A 19,519-nucleotide genomic window follows, 5' to 3' on the forward strand; every position below is an offset into this window, starting at 1 on the left:
TTGGATTTTGTAGCAACGCATAACAAGGGTGTTGGCTGCAGTCATAAACCATAATCCAGATGTTCTGTACCTCCATGACATCCTCTAATGTCTCTTCTGCGTCTGCCTTCTCAGTCATGAGCTTAGCTGCCTTGAAGTAGGTTTTCATCAGTAAGTAGCCCTTCTTTGCTCCATTCCATTGGGAGCGAGGAATTTCTACCAAACCGTATCCCATCAAGAGAACAAGGAGGAACAGACCCCAAGTGTTGGCCGCAGCTATCCCAATGGTTTGCAGTTGGTACCTTGGAATGAAAAGCCAATACAGACTTAGGATCAAGTAAATAAAATGGGAATGCATATATCAGTTTGACTCACTTAGATCCATGCACAAAAGATTTAGGTCAATAACATTATTTCTTTTCAGGATATTCAGTAAATTCAGAACAAATGTTCAAAATGTTCTCAGCATATCAACATCCACTAGCAGCTCTCGAGCAGAAAAGATGGGTGTTCTGGTTTAAATGTGGCTGGATAGACACATATTAAAGGATAAATAAAACGTAAAAATAAATGAATGTAAAATTGACGAGGGTGCTATTCTAAGCACTTTTGCAATGTACACTCATTATTTATTTATTTTTTAAATTTCAAGATATTAAAGGATACATGTACTGTTAATATGAATGAATTTTGTTACAACAGCGCCACCTGCTGGTCATTTTCCCACCAGTCTGACCACCAAGTAGTCAAGGAAGTTGTCAGGAGAGAGAAAGAGGCTGCTCTGATGTTCTTCTGCTTAGGAATTTTTTTTTTAGAAACCTCTCTCAAATCTTTCCTAAGCAGAAGAACATCAGAGCAGCCTCTTTCTTTCTCCTGACAACTTCCTTGACTACTTGGTGGTCAGACTGGTGGGAAAATGACCAGCAGGTCATTCATTTTAACAGTACATGTATCCTTTAATTTCTTGGAATTAAAAATAAAAATTAATAATGAATGTACAATGCAAAAGTGCTTAGAATAGCACCCTCATTAATTTTACATTCACTTATTTTTAAGGTTTACGTATCCTTTAAGTGTCCATGAAAATTCACACATCTAATTTACCACAGCAATGCCACAGCTTATCTAAGCCTACTTTGGGAGTGAGTTCAGCTGGCCGTACACAGACAGATTTAAGCTTCCGATTCATCCCCTTTAGAGAGTCAGCAGCTTCTCTGCCTGTGTATGGGACCTTACTGATGGCATCCATGGCTGACAGATATCTGGCATAGCAGAAGGTTGTACCATGTTAGCTATGGATCAAAACCAGAAAATATAAGGTAGGTGATAACTTTTATATTACTTGGTAGTGTTTTAGCCAATCAGCAGTGTTGCATTCATGTCAGAGCCATTGAAAGAACCAAGGATGGTTGCAAGTTAATTCTTATAAATAATGGTATGTGCCTATAGCCTGCAATTTAGACACAGTGGGGGTCATTTATCAACACTGGGCAAATTTGCCAATGGGCAGTAACCCATGGCAACCAATCAAATTACTGCATTCATTGTTCTACTTGCAGCTAGCTTCAAAAAGCTAATCACTGATTGGTTGCTATAGTTAACTGCCCATGGGCAAATTTGCCCAGTATTGATAAAGGAGCCCCAATGCCGCCAATATATTTGAAGGAGTTTAAAACACAAAAACTGTGATGGGAGTATTTAGTGACAGCTATGAACAGACTAGCAGTACAAAAAAAGTCATTCTAATAAACTGCCCCAAATTATACAGACTTAGAGCACAGGACTTTCTTAAAGGGATACTGTCATGGGAAAAAAATTTTTTTTTCAAAACGCATCAGTTAATAGTGCTGCTCCAGCAGAATTCTGCACTGAAATCCTTCTCAAATAGATTTTTTTTTATAGTTAATTTTGAAATCTGACATGGGGCTAGACATATTGTCAGTTTCCCAGCTGCCCCCAGTCACGTGACTTGTGCTCTGATAAAGTTCAGTCACTGTTTACTGCTGTACTGCAAGTTGGAGTGATTATCACCCCCCCCCCACCAGCAGCCTAACAGAACAATGGGAAGGTAACCAGATAGCAGCTCCCTAACACAAGATAACAGCTGCCTGGTAGATCTAAGAACAACACTCAATAGCAAAAAACCATGTCCCACTGGGACACATTCAGTTACATTGAGTAGGAGAAACAACAGCCTGCCAGAATGCAGTTCCATCCACTTTATGAAAGTACATGTCAGGCAAAATGACCTAAGATGGCTTTCAACACACCAATATTACAACTAAAGAAAAAATACATTTGCTGGTTCAGGAATGAAATTTTATATTGTAGTGTGAATTATTTGCAGTGTAAACAGTGTCATTTAGAAATAAAAAAACATCATAAAAATCATGACAGAATCCCTTTAAGCATTAGTGCAGACCATGGGAAACCATAGAGAATTTTGGTGGGGTTTTCAAAATAAAACAGCACACACCAATACATTTCTATTCATTTTCATGTGTAGGCAATAACGTGTTATAAAATGCAGAAGCTAAAATAGGAATTAAAGCTAATGGGGGTTATGTCATAAAAGACAATGATTTGCCCAGGTGCAGCAACCCAAAGGTAGTATTTACTGGTCACCTGTTTAAAAGCTTTGTTGGTTGCTATGGGTTGTTGCACCTAGGCAAACATAGAGCCTTTAATTACATATAATTAAAAGAGGAATGTTCACTGTAGCCCATATGGAGCATTAAGCAGCCATTCCCATTCCAGCTTCTTTTCCACTTGCCTTCCCACCCTCCTGTTATAATACATGATATACATTATATATAGATGCTATACAGCCCTCTTCTTTCTCCCAGTGCTTTTTATATCTCTCCTATTTTATACTTGACTTTGCCTCACGATTCATTTATTTTTCTTTTGTTTCTCTCTGCGCCCAGTTTATACCGCACTTTCCTTGTTGTTCTGCACACACCTAGCAATTCTCATGGCTGAGGTGTGAGCCAGAAATATCTCATCACAAATTAATCATCATGTCTGGCAAAGTTTCTGGCTAAAGAAAAACTTACCATTCCAGATGTAAATTAGGGTTGACAGCAACATATATTAATAGCGCTCCAAAGATTAACAAGTAGGTGCCATAATAAATCGCATTTTCAATCAGAGCTGTTTTAATCTTTCCTGTAATGGAAAAGCCTCCAGAGCGAGCGTAGGATTGCATGAACGGCATGAGAATCCTACAAGAGAGGTACAAATTGGGTTACAAGAATGCAATGGCATTAAAAGACACAACAAGGGTGTACACAAGTCTTACATTTCTCTTCTACTGCTTAGAAAATAACTAAGAAACCTTCATTATCAAATCTTTCCTAAGCAGAAGAACATCAGAGCAGCCTCTTTCTTTCTCCTGACAACTTCCTTGACTACTTGGTGGTCAGACTGGTGGGAAAATGACCAGCAGGTGGGGCTGTTGTAACAAAATTCATTCATATTAACAGAACATGTAGCCTTTAATATCTTGGAATTTTAAATAAATAAATGTATAGTATATAGCAAAGGTGCTTACAATACAGTATGTGTATCCTTTAAAGGATCAGTAACATCAATTTTTTTATAAAAAAATGTGTTAGTGTAGAACGAAAAAAAACCCCACAAAGACATATTAAAAGTGTAGAACGAAAAAAAACAACGCAAAGACATATTAAACTTTTAAATCGCTAAGTCTTTATTAAGAAATAACTTACCGAAACGCTGCTTGTGCTCCTCTTCAGAAAAGGTGACGCGGCGACGATTCGCCATGCAGCACTCGATTTCTCCTCCCTGGCTATCTCCTATAAGTAAAGCAGGGAGGAGAAATCGAGCGCCACACGATGGATCGCCAGATCTCGTTTTCTGAAGAGGAGCGCAAGCGGAGTTTCGGAAAGTTAATAAAGACTTAGCAATTTAAAAGTTTAATATGTCGAGTTGTTTTTTTTTTCGTTCTACACTAACGAACTTTTAATAAAAAAAATTGATGTTACTGGTCCTTTAATATCTTGGAATTAAAAATAAATAAATAATGAATGTACATTGCAAAAGTGCTTAGAATAGCACCCGCGTCAATTTTACATTCACATATTTCAAAGGTTTACTTTTCCTTTAAGATGAAAATAATATAAGTATTTGGCCCAATTTCAACTAATTTACAGCTAGCATGTTTCTAGGTACATACGTGATTTTTAGCTAATTCTAAGCGAAAGAAGTCACTAGTCTAAATTTCCTTTGTTGCTTTAGATCAGGGGTCTCCAACTGCTGGGCCACGGCTGGACAGTCTTGAACTGGGCCGCTGAGCCTAGGGGACAATTAAAGCGGTGCTCCAGAATTGGACTCCGGCCCCCTTTCCCCCGGGCCAAGAAAGGTTGGGGACCCCTGCTTTATGTAACAACACTGCAGCCTTATGATTGATTTATACAGAAAATGTAAAGCATATAGAGATAACATTGGACCCAAGCTACCGCTGACAAATGAAAACCTGGGCAAAAAGCAACAGCAAGGGAAGTGTTTATTCTTTTTCACACCCAAGTTTCCTTATCAGCTTGGCAAATTCAATTCAGCATTCCTTACATTTCTAGCAAATGAACGGATTATCTGTATATAATATTTACACACAAAGGATCTTTCATGAACTAGATCGTACAATATATATAACATTCAGAGAACTATAGTAAAAGGAGAAAAAATAGGTATAGGATCCTTTATCCAGAAACCCATTATCCAGAAAGCTCTGAATTATGGGAAGGCTATCTCCCATAGACTCCATTATAATGAAATAATTCACATTTTTAAAAATGATTTCCTTTTTCTCTGTTATAATAAAACAGTAGCTTGTACTTGATCCAACTAAAATATAATTCAAGCTTATTGGAGGCAAAACCAGCCTATTGCGTTTATTTAAAAAAAACTAAATTTTTCAGGGGATTTATTTTTAAAACCCTCAAATTTTTCGGTGGTTTTTTTCTGTAAAAACTCGAGTTTTTCAGGTTTGTTTTTTTTTTGTTTTTTTAAACTAAAATTTTTAGGGTTTTTTTTTTTTTTTTTTTTAAACTAAATTTTTTCTAAATTTGTTAAAGCTCAATCCTGCAAAATGCCCAAATCCGAAAATCCTCCATCTCAGACCTGCAGAGGTTGTGTATAAGTCAATGGCAGGGGTCCATCGAGAGATTCAGGAAAAAAAACACAAAAACAATTGTACGATTTGTGTTTTCGCTCAATTTTCTCAAGTTTGTACCCGAACTTTTTTAATAATAAATAAGTTAAAATTGGGTATTGGAGTTTGGTCAAGGTTTTTTTTTTTTTTTTTTTAAAAAAAAGAGATAAATTTGTGTTTTAGTAAATAAACCTCTAAAAGTATGGGGACCCAAATTACTGAAAAATGTCTTATCCAGAAAACCACAGGTCTGAGCATTCTAGATAACAGATCCCATACCTGTATAATGATTTTAAAAGAAGCTTAAACTATATTCTCTGTAGTCAGGCACACAAACTGGAAATGTAAAAAGTACATAAGCAGGCAAAAATGCCACTCCTGGTAACTAAGAGCCGAATTTCCGGTTTTCAACCTGGAAATTTGGCTCTTCTAGTGTAGAGAGGGCAACTGCGCTCTCTGCACTAGCGTCGTGCAGCGCCCCGACCCCCTCCTGTGCAGAAAATGTGAGCGCCATGAGGAGGGGTGGGGCGGCAACGGAAGCCCCCTCAGGCGGCATAAAGGCGTGGATAGGCGCTGTACATAAGGCTTTACAAAAAAAGGGAAAGATGCAAATCCAACAGAAAAGAAAAGAAGAAAAGAGACTGTGCTCAGTAGAAACATTGCGAACGCAGAGCAAAGACAGAAGGACATTACAATGGCTAGAATACGGAGACAATGGGGAAAAACTAAAAGTGAACGCAAGATAAAAAAGGCCCAGGGAGGGTAAAGAATGTGACTATAAAACAGAAAGAGGATGAAGGAAATGAAATACAGGACACAGAACATAAAAAGAAACATCAGGTAATAGAAATGGAAAATACAGAAAGGTAAAAAAAAAACAAAAATAGAAACTTGAACATAAAAAAAAAAATGAAATGAGCCACTGACCAAGTAAGAAATTGTGATGTCCAATAAACAACCCGCCAGAAGATTGGCATGATTCCCCTGGGAATGTAGCTCCATGGCTTGGAACACTCCTCCAGTGAATTGTCGCTGCTCCTGCAGGAAGAATAGCAGCACATGGTCATGTATCATTGCCATAATAATTGTACAGGTCTTGTACATGATATCATCTGATCATTGGGCTAGCCCAGAATTAGGACCAGGTTAATTCTTGCTCAGACCAGAACAAGACTAACTTCTTCACAATATCACACATATGGTAGTGTGCACACCCACCCATAATAGTACTGCATAAATAAAGGTTAAAGGGCAGCTAAAGGCAAAAGAATAAAATCCTATTTTTACTTTCTTTAATGAAAAAGAACCCCATCTCCAATATACTTTAAATTAAAAAATGTGTACCGTATTTATAAGAAACCCGACTGTATGCAGTGAAATTCCCCCTTCATTTACTGCTGTGGATAGGAATTGTCAGACGGTCCCTCACTGCTCTGCAGGGAAACAATCATACTTATGAACAGCAGGGGGAGCCCCCGCCTTACTTCCCAGCCATGCAGAACTCAAGCAGCTTTGTTTGTTTCCCTGTAGAGCAGTCGGCGACTGTGTAGAGATTTGTATTGGATTTTATTTTTGCCTTTACATCCCCTTTACTGTTTCCAGCTGCAGCTGCAGGGACAAAGATCATGGAGCCAGATTTAAACATATAAACCGGGATTATTTTGCTGCAGTCACTGGTTCTGCAGAGTTGGAGAACGTTTGTATTAAACAATACAAAAACGATACAATCCGCATTAGATTACATGACAACACAGGACCCAGTGCAGTCTGTATATTCTGATTATTAATCAGTCTTACTGTATCGGCTTCTGGCAGATTTTATTTGACTTGTGCTGTTTTGATCATTTATAACGATCCCTAAGCAGCCCAGACCACACTGAGCTTGTGCACAGTCTTAGTCTTGCAAAGATGTTTAACAAAGTTACAAGATGGTGACCCCCTGTAGCCAATTTTAAAAGCATAAATTATTTGTTTAATTAGGCTTGTGGTGCAGTAAGTTCATGTTTATGTTTAGTATACAAAATACATTTTAAATGTTTTTAAAAATTAGTGGTGAGCACAACTTTCCCTTGTTTGTTATAGTTATACAGGAGCAGTGACCAGCTCCATGTTGTAGCTCCCACCCTTCCCAACTATAGTCAGGTGATCCCACTGGTGTCTAATAAAAGGGCAGCCAAGTTTTACTTTGAAAGCAGCAAGTAAGTTGCAGGTAAAATTTAGTCCCTTTGCAAAATGTATAATGAAGCAATAGAATTCTTAATGAATCAGATAAAACTGAGCGTAGGACTGGCCAGATATGGGATGACTGACGTAGTTGGCCAGCTTAAATATATTGCACTATATATACAAACAATCCCTGTGTTGTTTAAAGGGTAAGGCATTTTTCAGTAGCAGTATGCACAAAATGCCTTAAATATATTGATAATGGGTTGAGTGCAGAGGACTCTTGTATTTGTCTATAGTATACAAAATACAGCATTTCTAGCTTTATTCTATTTTAAACTTTACTTCCCCTTTAAAAGACCACACAGACATCAGTGCTAGTTATAAAAAGCTATTGATGGTCAGGGCCCCCTTATAAGTTAAAAAACAAACTGTGTTAAAAAAAATAATTGGTGACCAGAGTCCCCCTATAAGTTAAAAAAAAAACACTTTTTTTTTTTTTTTTTAAAAAACAACATTGGCGCCAGGGCCCCCCATAAAAGTTTAAAAAAAATAAATAAATAAACATTGGCACCAGGGTCCACCTTACAAGTTAAAAAAAAATTGGGGCCCCAGAGAATTTTTTTAAAAAAAAAACATTGGTGCTCAGGACTTCAACTTTGGCAGTTTTCTTTTTGTCTCTTCAGGACTTCCTTGGGGTCTTTTTGTGGTTTCGGGCTGTTGGGCACTTCAGGAGAGGCGGCATGGCTTTGGCGCTGTCAAGGGGGGCACGGCTATTTCAAAAAGTGCAGCACAGCCGGGGGCCCCCCTTCAGGCCCGGGCCTGGTACACTTGTACCCCCTGTCCGCCCCTGATGACGGTCCTGTCCAAACCAGCCCAGATTGTGAGCATTCAAATACAATCTGCAGCAGGAATCCATTCCCACATCCCAGAGTGAACAACAGGGAGTGTTCCTGCTCTGTGGCTTTATTGTATTATTAATCCAAGCAAGACAATGCCTACAGGTGAAGTGTCCTGGAACAGGTTGGGTTACATTTGTATTGACCTTCCTGCTCTTTCCAGGTTTCAGTGACACACAATGGATACAATGGACCTTTGACTGTTTTACCAAATGATTTAAAAGAAGAATTACCAGCCATAACACGCTCGCCTTTTCTCAGCACTGCGTCCAACATTAAAGAGGTTCAACTTTATGTTAAAGGGATTGTGTTATGATATTTATGAGGTCACTTTTGCTTCTAAATTATACTGCAAATAATTCACTCTAAAATATAGAATGTCATTCCTGTCGCAGCGGGACCTGGATTTTACTATTGAGTAATGTTCTTAGATGTACAAGGCAGCTGTTATCTTGTGTTAGGGAGCTGCTATCTGGTTACCTTCCCATTGTTCTTTTGTTTGGCTGCTGGGGGGGGTGCTATCACTCCAACTTGCAATGTTGCAGTAAAGAGTGACTGAAGTTTATTAGAGCACGAAAAAAATATATATTTTTGCTCTTTTGAGAAACGGATTTCAATGCAGAATTCTGCTGGAGCTGCACTATTAACTGATGTGTTTTGAAAAAAACATTTTTTCCCATGAGAGTATCCCTTTAACTTTTAGTATGTTACCGAATTTAAGTTATTGGGGTCTTTAGTGGTTTTGCCAGAAATTCTGACTTTTTCGGGGTTTTTGGTCAAAAACTCAAAAACAAAAAACAAACATCTTGTGAAAACAAGCTGGAAAAATTAGAGCAATTCGGGAAAAAGCCCAAAAAATTGATGTTTTCGCTCTTTTTTCTGCGATCCGATTAAAGTGGACCTGTCACCTACACATAAAATACTGCATAATGAAAGTCCTTTCCAAATTTAATATGGAACCCCAAAAATTTTTTTCATTAAAACATCCATACCTGTTATAAAGGTGTTTAAATATTTAAACTGTCAATCAAATATTACCTGCCCCGCCTCTATGCCCGTGGCATAGAGGAGGGACAGTCAATTATTTTCACTTTCCATTCAGCACTTCCTAGATGTCATAGCTCTCCTCACATTCCCCCTTCCTTTCTCGGGCTCTATAATTGTGTACCACACTGCACATGGACATTAGGTCCCTCATTCTGGTTCATACACAAGATTTTGGGGTGATCCACAATTTCCCTTAATAACCGTGTCCACAAAATGGCAGCTGCCTGCTTGCTGGGATTGTATAATTCCATAACAGAAGGAAACACAATTGAAATAATAAATACAGTGTAAGTAAAGTTTATTTTGCTCAACTAACATGATAGAAAAGAATTTGAAATTATTTCTTAGGGTGACAGGTCCCCTTTAAATTGAGTTTTTTTTAATTAATAAATAAGCTAAGATTGGGCACGGGTGTTTTTTGTGCATAAATTCAGATTTTAGTAAATACCCCCATAATGTGTGCATTGCTGTCCAGCTACATAATACTGCTACCTGTAATAAAGATTCTCAGGTATATAACTATAGTTTTCTAACTACACTGTACCAAAGGGAACTTACTACCCTGGAATAAAGAGCTTTATGAATTGATCCCTCACAATGTACATACAATTCCTACACTAAGGGGGTTATTTATTAAAGTCCGAATGCTAAAAACCCTGAAAAAATTGCGGTTTTTTACTATAAAATGCTAATTTTTAGTAGGAAAAAAAAAAAACTAGAATTTTTCAGGATTTATTATACCCAGAGGATGGAAAAAAAAAGTCAGAATCCAAAAAACCAGCATCTCAGGCCTTTCCGAGGTTGCATATAAGTCAATGAGAGAAGTCCCAAAGATATCTTGATCTGCGATGGGTTTCGTGGAATAATCCAAAGATTTTGTGGTTTCAGCAAAAATCCAAGAAAATCCGAAAAATTTGCACGATTCGTTCGATTTTTTGGGGGTTTTTCCAGCACAGGAAATTTTATTGATCAATAAAGGTAAAAAGCCATGCTGATTTGGTCGGAGTAGTTTTCAGAAAATATTGAGATAAATTCAGACTTTGATGAATAGGCCTCTAAAATATATAGATCTTCCTAAAGTGAATGCTTTGCTTTCTAATTACATACACACACGGATATCCATATACGGATATGTATTGCCATCCAGCTACAAGCACAACCCAGGAGAATGTGGTGTTCTGAAATAGACAGCTCTCTTTCAGTATTTATTTCCTTATAAATATAGATCTATATGAAAGTCAAAAGGAGGAATCCAACACTCACAGCACTGCATATATAGTTCCATTCATAGAGAATACCTTAGTTTGTCAGCACTAGGCAGATGGTGTTGAGCGGTGGTGTTCGATACAATCCCAGGAGTGGGGCTAAGTACACTTATGTTGCTGGGTGCAGGAGTCACAGCATGTCTTGCAACACATCGGTTGTATATCGTCTAAGAGAAATTATAATGATTAATTCAGTATTATGCTTCAAACACGGCATCACATATTTCAAAAGTGTTTAGTTCAAAAAGTGGAGTATCGTTCTTTAATTAAATGTATTGCTTTCCCACTTCATATACATTTGTATGACACCTGGGTTACTAAAGAGAACACACATAATTGGTGCAGTTTATCATGCAAATCTTTGTTTACTACAAACGTGTACGGTCACTGGAGTTGATAACATGTCGACTAGACAGGGATTATTCTGCATTGCTGGCTTCGTGCGTTTTTGTTCTGAAAGATAGCTACGGAAAAAACATTTTGACCAATAATCTACATGATGCACGGATGAAACTGCAAGCCAAGTCGGTAACACCTTCAGAGAATCGGTTGGGACAATTCAAAAAGACGCTTGATAAAGGGGTTGTCCCCGAAACGTTGCATGCCGCATTAATAAATTTAAAGCAAGGGTTTTTCACCCTGCTAGCAGTACCTGTGTCCCAGTGAAACTTTTCTTCGTACAATTCAAAAACAACACAAACCAATTAAAAAAAAAAATAACAGCCAATAGGCTGGTCAGGTGCTGAGTCGTCCCAAGAGTTGAAACTTTAATATAATTTTTGGATGAGATATAGGTAAGCCTTGGGATGTCAAGGATATGTCTGATTATAATCCCATGTAATTAGCTTGTTTAGAATGATATGACTAAAGAATATGATGCATACACATTCCAGTTAGGATTGCCGCCTTTTCCAGAAAAAAATACCGGCCTTCCTAAATATTTATCTTTTTTCCCCATTAATAACATTGGGATCAACCATCATTTTTACCGGCCAGGCCGTTAAAATACCAGCCAGGTGGCAACCCTAATTCCAGTTGGATATTGGAACTTGAAGTCCCTCTACTTTAAGAGTGGAGCACAGATACTATGAAAAAGGAGAGGGACTTCAAGTCCTGGAATCAACCATTTCACAATGGAACAAAGGGAGGACGGGGGTTGCAATGTGACACTTTGAGTCTTTAAAGGCTGAGACACAAGTGCAGATTCGGGGACATTAGTCGCCCGTCAACAAATCTCCTCTTCTTCGGTGCGTCTAATCTCCCCGAACTGCCTTCCTGACGGCTAATATGCAACTTCGGAAAACGAATCTCGCCGAGTGCCATCCCGCCGGCGTTTTGCATTTTAGCCGACGGGAAGGCAGTTCGGGGAGATTAGTCGCCCCGAAGAAGAGGAGATTTGTCGACCGGGCGACTAATCTCCCTGAATCTGCCTCCGTGCCCTGACCCTAAAGGAATAGTAACACCAAAAAATGAAAGATGTTTTAAAGTAATTCATTTATAATGTTTCATTGCCCTGCACTGGTAAAATATTTTGTTGGTTTCAGAAACACTACTGTAGTTTATATAAATAAGCTGCTGTGTAGCCATGGGGGGCACCCAAAGGAGAAAAGGCTCAGGTTTACATAGCAGATAAGGTCTGCAGAACACAATGGGAACTTTTCGGCTATCTACTATTTAACCTGCTATTTTTCTCCTTTTTTCAGACTGAATGGCTGCCCAGCAGTATGTTAATAAAAAGCTATAGTAGTGTTTCTGAAACAAACAAACAGATCAGTTTTACCAGTGCAGGGCAACAGTACATCTTATTTTATTGCTTTAAAACACTTTTATTTTTTGGCGTTACTGTTTCTTTAAATGGACATAAAAAAAAGTATATTTAAGGTGCTTATTAGCTCCCTTCAGTCCGCAGCTTATGCACCTGTCTATGGGCCATCCCCAACTACCTCCGCAATAGATATGTAGCAGAAAATCGTCTGGATATCTATTAGGCAGATTTGAAAATTCATTCAGGCAGTGACTGCATTAGTGTATTGAGGCTGTCCTCTCCCAATAACCCTACATAGGTCAATATCCGTTGGCCAAATGGGACAGAGATCAACTCATTTTGAGGACCTTGCCTCACATAATGTGTATGAGCAGCTTAAAGGAGACATTTTGTGAAAAAAATAAGAACGTACCAGTGCATTATACTCATTTAGAATTGTGCTTAAAAATAGTGTTTCAGGCTGATTTATTGAATTTTTCTGCAAAAACCAAAATAATCCCTCCCATCTCTTCCACTTCCTGCTCCCTGAATTCCCAGACTGTGCAGGAGAGTCGGCGGCTCACAGCTCACTGCACAGGAGGACAGGAACCAATCAGCAGCTAGCAGGACCTGATAGAAAACTGGAGCCTGTCTGTGCTTGTGTGACTGCAGGGCTGTGATTGGCTGTCCCCCTCCTACTGTGCTTCCGGCAGGGAACGTTAGGACACGCCCACCCCTCATTTGAAACACAGACAGGGACCAGAGAACATCTATAGGGAGCTCCAATAAAAGGGCTATTTTTTTTTTTACAATGTTTTTATTGAGCAAAAAAAAAAAAAACAGAATTCCATACTGTGTACAAAGTTTGCTGATTTTGTTATCATTATACATTGAAATAAAATATTTAAACAAAAAAGAAACTCTGTAATGTCAATATTTCTTAGTCAATTTATATTATCTTTTCCCGTGCAATTCAGAGCACTTGGCCTCTCTTATATTCGTTATTAAAAGTCCCTAATTCCTACCCTCCTCCTTGTCGTTGCCCATTACCAAAGGGCTCTCATTGAACACCAGCAGGTGTATTACAATAAGCTTTTATCGCGGGATAGCTACTTCCGGGTCAATATCAATCCACAGATACCAAATTTTGTTAATTTTTTTTTCTTGGCAGCCCCTTCTTATATATGTTAATTTGTATAATGGGATAGCCTTATCTATAAGCTTTTCCCAAGAGTTCAGACTGGCCCCACTCTTATCTTTCCAATGTATTGCAATCGCCTTTTTTGCGTACATGCAGAGTATGCTAAACAAAGTGCGATGTGCCCTCCTGGGAGATGTCTCCTCCATCAGATTTAAGATTAGTACCTTGGGATCCATAGGAAGAGTAATATCCGTCTTATTATGTATTAACCTTATCACCTTCCTCCAAAATGATTGTATAATCGGGCAATCCCATACCATGTGTATAAAATCTGCTGGCGATTGCCGGCAACGTGGACATTCTGGGGATAGCTCGGGTTTCATTTTGTTTAATCTTTGGGGGGTAAAATATATTCTGTGTAAGTAATGCAGTTGCGTCATTCTGTGTTTACTGCAAATAACCCCTTCAAAAGTATTTTCCAGTATATCTTCCCACAGTTCCTCTGTAATATGTGGGATATCCTGCTGCCATCTGCAACACAGCTTATTAAGGGGGGTGCTTCCCACTTTTATTAGTTGTGCATAAAACCATGATAAGGTTTTTTTTAGTCCCAAATTGTGTATGTCCAGTTCCAGATCACCAAGAGAGGTATCTAAGAGGGCCTTTCCAAATTGAGTGTCCATTGCATGTCTCAATTGTAAGTATTGAAAAAAAATTATGGTTGGGCAGTGAAAACGTTTGTTTCAAAGAAGGAAAAGTAACCAGTTTACCCTCCGCTACCACATCTGCAATATATTTAACCTGGTACCGAGCCCATAAATTTGGATCTGGTATGCTGCTGCAGCTGTGGGTTGTACCATAGTGGGGTATAGCTCGAGCAGTGATGTTGGGGCTTAGGAAAGAACTGTAGAGCTGTGCACCAGGTTCTCACCGTGGCTCTCATAAGGGGGGAAAACTTTCTAGAACATTTAGTGCGCCTATATAAAAGTTTCTCAGCGATTCTAGGGAACACATTATTTGGACTTGCCCCTCCGCTCTCTCAGGCAGACCCAGTATCCGGATATTATTTCGCCGGAGGCCGTTTTCAAGGTTGGCCTCTTTTGATTCTAACTGGGCAATTTGTTTTTCAGCTGCAGTAATGCGGCCTGAGAATGGCGCTGTGGTATCTTCCAGGTCACTGACCCTCCGTTCAACCTCCCCTGTTCTCTTTCTAAGATTTTGCACATCATGCTTTAATATTGGGAATTCAGTTTTTAGCTCATCTATTTATGAAATCACTGCAGTGTGGTTATTTGTAATTGCCTGCAAGACTTCGGTTAAAGTTGGTTCTAGTGCTGCGTTGGGATTATCAGGTATGTCCTGTGAGGTGCAGCCCATCCCTGCTGCCTCTGGCTGTAACGTGCCCTCTATTGTAGACATATCTTGTTATATTTAAGGTCAGTCTGGCAAACTGTGCGAGCTTTTTTGCATATCCCTCAGGTCTCCCGTCTACCACTTTTGTCCGCTCTGCCTCTGGTGAAGAAGTGCTCGCATGGCTGGATGCGGCGCCATCTTGGGACTACATGTCTTGCCGCACAGTTCTGGGCTTTGCAGAGTATCTGTGTCTGCCTCTCCGTACCATCGGATGTCGGCGGCAGGTTGCAGAAGTGTATCCTGGACACGGTGGCTTTATTATGGTATGCGATTTTCAGGATATTATACAGGATTTGTTTGCCCTAACACGGAAACCACAAGCCTTGCTGCCTACTCGAACGCCATGCAGGTCACGCACCCGAAAGGCGCTATTTTTAAAGATAATATTCATTTTTAGCACCATGTAAAAGCAACTCCATATTTTTCCATAATTGCCTAAAAAATTAGGGTTTTTTAATTTATCCTTTATGTCTCCTTTAAAGGAACAGTAACAGCAAAAAATTTAAGTCTTTTAAAGTAATGACAATATAATGTACTGTTGCCCTGCACTGGTAAAACTGCTGTGTTTGCTTCAGAAACACTACTATAGTTCATATAAACAAGCTGCTGTGTAGCCATGGGGGCAGCCATTCAAAGCTAAAAAAGGAGAAAAGGCATAGGATACACAGCAGAAAACAAATAATCTCTTTAGTATACAATGGGATTCTTCAGAATATATCTGTTATCTCCTGTGCTTGAATGGCTGCCCCCATGGCTACACAGCAGCTTGTTTATATAAACTATAGTAGTACTTAACTGTTATCTACTGTGTATCCTGTGCTAGAATGGCTGCCCCCATGGCTACACTGCAGCTTGTTTATATAAACTATAGTAGTGTTTTTGAAGCAAACACACCAATCTTTCCAGTGCAGGGCAACAGTGCATGATATTGTCATTTCTTTAAAACACATTTTTTGGTGTTACTGTTCCTTTAAGACATGTTAATGTTATTTCTGGGGCTCACCTGACACACTCTAAGTTATCCGAGCAATTGACATAAAAAAAAACCACACTAGCCCAGACCAATTCAGATTCTCCATTATACTGACTGTGTGAAAGTGCAAAAGGAAAGGATAAGATTCTTACCGTACTGACATCCAGAGGTATAATAAAAACGATAAGGAAACACAGATACCAGGCTAACAGAGTGCCCACAATGACAAGTTTGTGCTGCTTTTTAAAGTCTCCATATCGGTGCAGAAGGAAGAGAGCCAGAAAAAACACGGAGACTATCTCAATTCCAAGCGCTACGCCACTCATCTTGCACGGCGGAGATCACAGATGGGTGTCAATTGAAAAACCTGTAAAATATAAAAATGTTATAACAGTATGAAAATGACAGAAATGTAAGTGATGACCATGGGTCACAGGAGACTCTTTCTCAAGATATACTGTTCCAGGACATAAGCAGACAAATCTAATATTTATGTAAACAGAGATCTTTCCTCCAGTTCCCAGCAGACCCATACTTCTAAACGTTCTTAATTATCTAAGGCAGGGCAGTCCAACTAGAGGCCCGTGGTGGCTCCCAAAAAATGATTTTTATGGCACCCCATAGGCTCCATAGAATTCATTGTATGACCACCATTTTAATTTCATCTGTCTCTGTATTCTATAGCAGCCCACTTCTGACATGCTGGAGTGCACTTATCTAAGGGACCACAACTCGATGCCTTTAATACAAGGGAGTTGAAAGAGTATGTGTAACATGAACCATGGAAATGCTACTGATCTGTTCAAAAACTGGAAGAAATGGAGCAATAATAAACGCCAGCTCCCTCTTCCTATTATCATAACAGTTTATAGGTAGGGATTTCAGATACATATTCAGGGTTTAAAGGTGTTATCTCACGAGTGTTGTCCAAAGACCCCCTACATGTTGGCTTTATACCAGTATTGGTACTGCTACTTTCTATTCAGATCCTCCCCTGTTTATATTCCAGACTTTTATTCAAATCAATGCATGGTTGCCAGGAAACTTGGATACTAGCAACCAGATTGCTGACATTGCAAACTGGAGAGGTGCTGAATAAAAAATCTAAACATCTCAAAGACCCCAAATAATAAAAAATGAAAGCCAGTTGCAATTTTTCTCAGAATGCTCTCATCATCATATTACAAGTTAATTTACTGGGCACATGCACAGTATAGTAAACCAAAAAGTACTATTCTGCATAAGCTGACCAACTAGGGTGGGACAAGGGAAACCTGGAGAAGACTAAACATGGCAGCAGTGTACTCTGAAGAAAGGCAATGTGACCCAAGGTAGGAAAAGTTACTGCAGGTTGGCATAACAAATTGGCACCCCTAAGAGATTTTTGCACAGAAGTGCAATAGTTAATACTACTGCCTTGCAGGGTTCAAGTCTGGACTGGGATTCAAAATAAGCCCTGGCATTTCAAGTACACAGAGGCCCAAACAGCCCACTAAATAGTGACTGTCTATGGCAACTTACAACAGCCCATCTGACATTTACTAGAAGCCACAGATTTAATTCCAGCCAGGACACTATCTGCATGGAGTGTGAATGTTCTCCCCCATGTCTGCGCAGGCTTCTTCCAGGTTCTCCAGATTTCTCCTACACTCCTTATAGAGATACGAAGTTAGTAGGCGCACACCCAGTAAGTGAGTGAGTGTTGCAAATCCAAAGGAGACTCCCCATGCGAGTCTCCAAAATTAGCATAAGTGAAAAATGAAAAAGTATTTATTACATCAAAAAACTGATTTACAAAAACAATACCAAAACAAATGACGTTAGCCCAACGTGTTTCGACCAAAGTGTTCTTCCTCAGGGGAAAGAAAAATTAAAAAATTGCCTTTTTTCTGATTTTAATTTTTTTTGCCCTTGAGGAAGACCAGTTTGGTTGAAACGCTTTGGGCTAATGTCATTAATTTGGTATGATTCTCGTACACTCGGGCAGCAAAGTTTTAGGGGCCCAGCCACATTCTAAGGCACACTACGGATGTACAGCTCCCTGTACTCTGGCGCATAGAGTTATTCACGTGAAGGTAGGTGGGCAGAAGCTTGGACCACGTGCCCCAATAGCAGAAGGTTTACCCAAAAATTCCCGGTGTCTCACTTTTTTTTTGCTGGCTCCCAAAAAGACTCGTTCTCCTCCGAGTATTGTAAACTTAACTTCCTTCAAATAACACAGACTCAGCGCTAAAATAGCTTAGGGAAACAAGTAGTATAGCAAAAATAATGAAATGTATGTTTGCAACACCTTTTTGGTCTGATTAGCCCACTTCCCAAAATCTCAGTTGGTCAGAGTTCACATACACACCGCACTTATGTGGCTCACATGCATGTTACTTTCAAGACACCACGTGTGGTTTTGGTGGATTCTCACAAACGTGTAGTATTAATCTATGCCCATCAAGATAACTTATTTCTGGTCAGCATATATGGTCCCAAGATGTAGCTTAAGGGAGAACTTAACCCTAAAAATGAATATGGCTGAAACTGCCATATTTTATATAGTGACCTTATTACACGAGGCTAAAGTTTCAGCTTGTCAATAGCAGCAATGATCCAGGACTTCAAACTTGTCACAGGGGGTCACCATCTTGGAAAGTGTCTGTGACACTCACATGCTCAGTGGGCTCTGATTGGCTGTTGAGAAGCTAAGCTTAGGGGTCGTCACTAATTATCCAGCAGAAAATGAGCTTGGTCTGTAATATAAGATGATGCTACAGGGCTGATTATTAAATTCTGATGCTAATTGCACTCGTTTCTGTGCTGCCATGTAGTAATTATCTGTAATAATTACTAATCAGCCTTATATTGTGACATTTCTATTCTATGTGTACTGTATATTGTGAGTGGGTCCCTAAGCTCAGTAAGTGACAGCAGCACAGAGCATGTGCAGTGAATCAGCAGAAAAGAAGATGGGGAGCTACTGGGGCATCTTTGGAGACACAGATCTTTACTGCTAAAGGGCTGTGGTTGCCTTGGGCTGGTACAGAAGCCCAAAACATAATGTACAGCATTTATAGCTACTTCTTTAGTTTAACTTTCCTAGTCCTTTAAAGAGTGGAGCAGTAATATAGCATAAAATTCTTTTATTTTGTAATATAAAACTTTTTAAAATACACTCACAATTTTAACAAGGTTTCTTGGACCACGCGGCCTAGGGGCACCCGTGCAGGAAATCGAGGCCTGACCCAGATAAATATAATCACACATTGGCTCCTGATAAACTGCTGTGTGTGAATGGGTCATTAGATTGTAAGCTCGACTGGCGCAGGGACTAAGGGGAAATGTGTGTAACGTGCTGTGGAATATATTGGTGCTATATAAATAAGAAATAATGATAATAATCTACCTAACCACTTGGAGGGGCTCTGATTGGCTGAGGACAATAGCCCTTTGTGCCCGAGTCTAAAACCAGCCCTGAAGCTTTCAGCCTACGTGGGTTCTATAGGAAAACTTTCTACCAGGCGCAGCTCAGTCACGACTAACTAGTACCCCGCAGCTGTTGCTGAACTACAGTCTCTAACTTGCTCACATTGACCACCCTATGTCTGTTAAATGGGAGTCCTCCTGATGACCGAAAACTAGGGCACAGGCTCAGGATTCTTTCTATATATAAACCAAACGGCCGCCCTCTTACCTGCTTCCCCCTCACTGAGTGCCCACAAGCGCCTCACACAGCC

General features: G+C 39.4%; 1 protein-coding gene across 1 annotated transcript in view; it reads right to left on the reverse strand.

The window, feature by feature from the left end:
• Positions 1-19,519, reverse strand: part of lmbrd2.L (LMBR1 domain containing 2 L homeolog) — a 38,808-nt gene extending 19,289 nt beyond the window's left edge. Inside the window, 6 exon segments of the mRNA NM_001087115.1 lie at positions 71-281; positions 3,036-3,203; positions 6,080-6,190; positions 10,560-10,693; positions 15,950-16,164; positions 19,477-19,519. Coding sequence (NP_001080584.1) covers positions 71-281; positions 3,036-3,203; positions 6,080-6,190; positions 10,560-10,693; positions 15,950-16,123 — 798 coding nt within the window. The 5' untranslated portion in view covers positions 16,124-16,164; positions 19,477-19,519.

This window comes from Xenopus laevis, chromosome 1L (assembly GCF_017654675.1).
Source record: "Xenopus laevis strain J_2021 chromosome 1L, Xenopus_laevis_v10.1, whole genome shotgun sequence".
NCBI lineage: Eukaryota > Metazoa > Chordata > Amphibia > Anura > Pipidae > Xenopus > Xenopus laevis.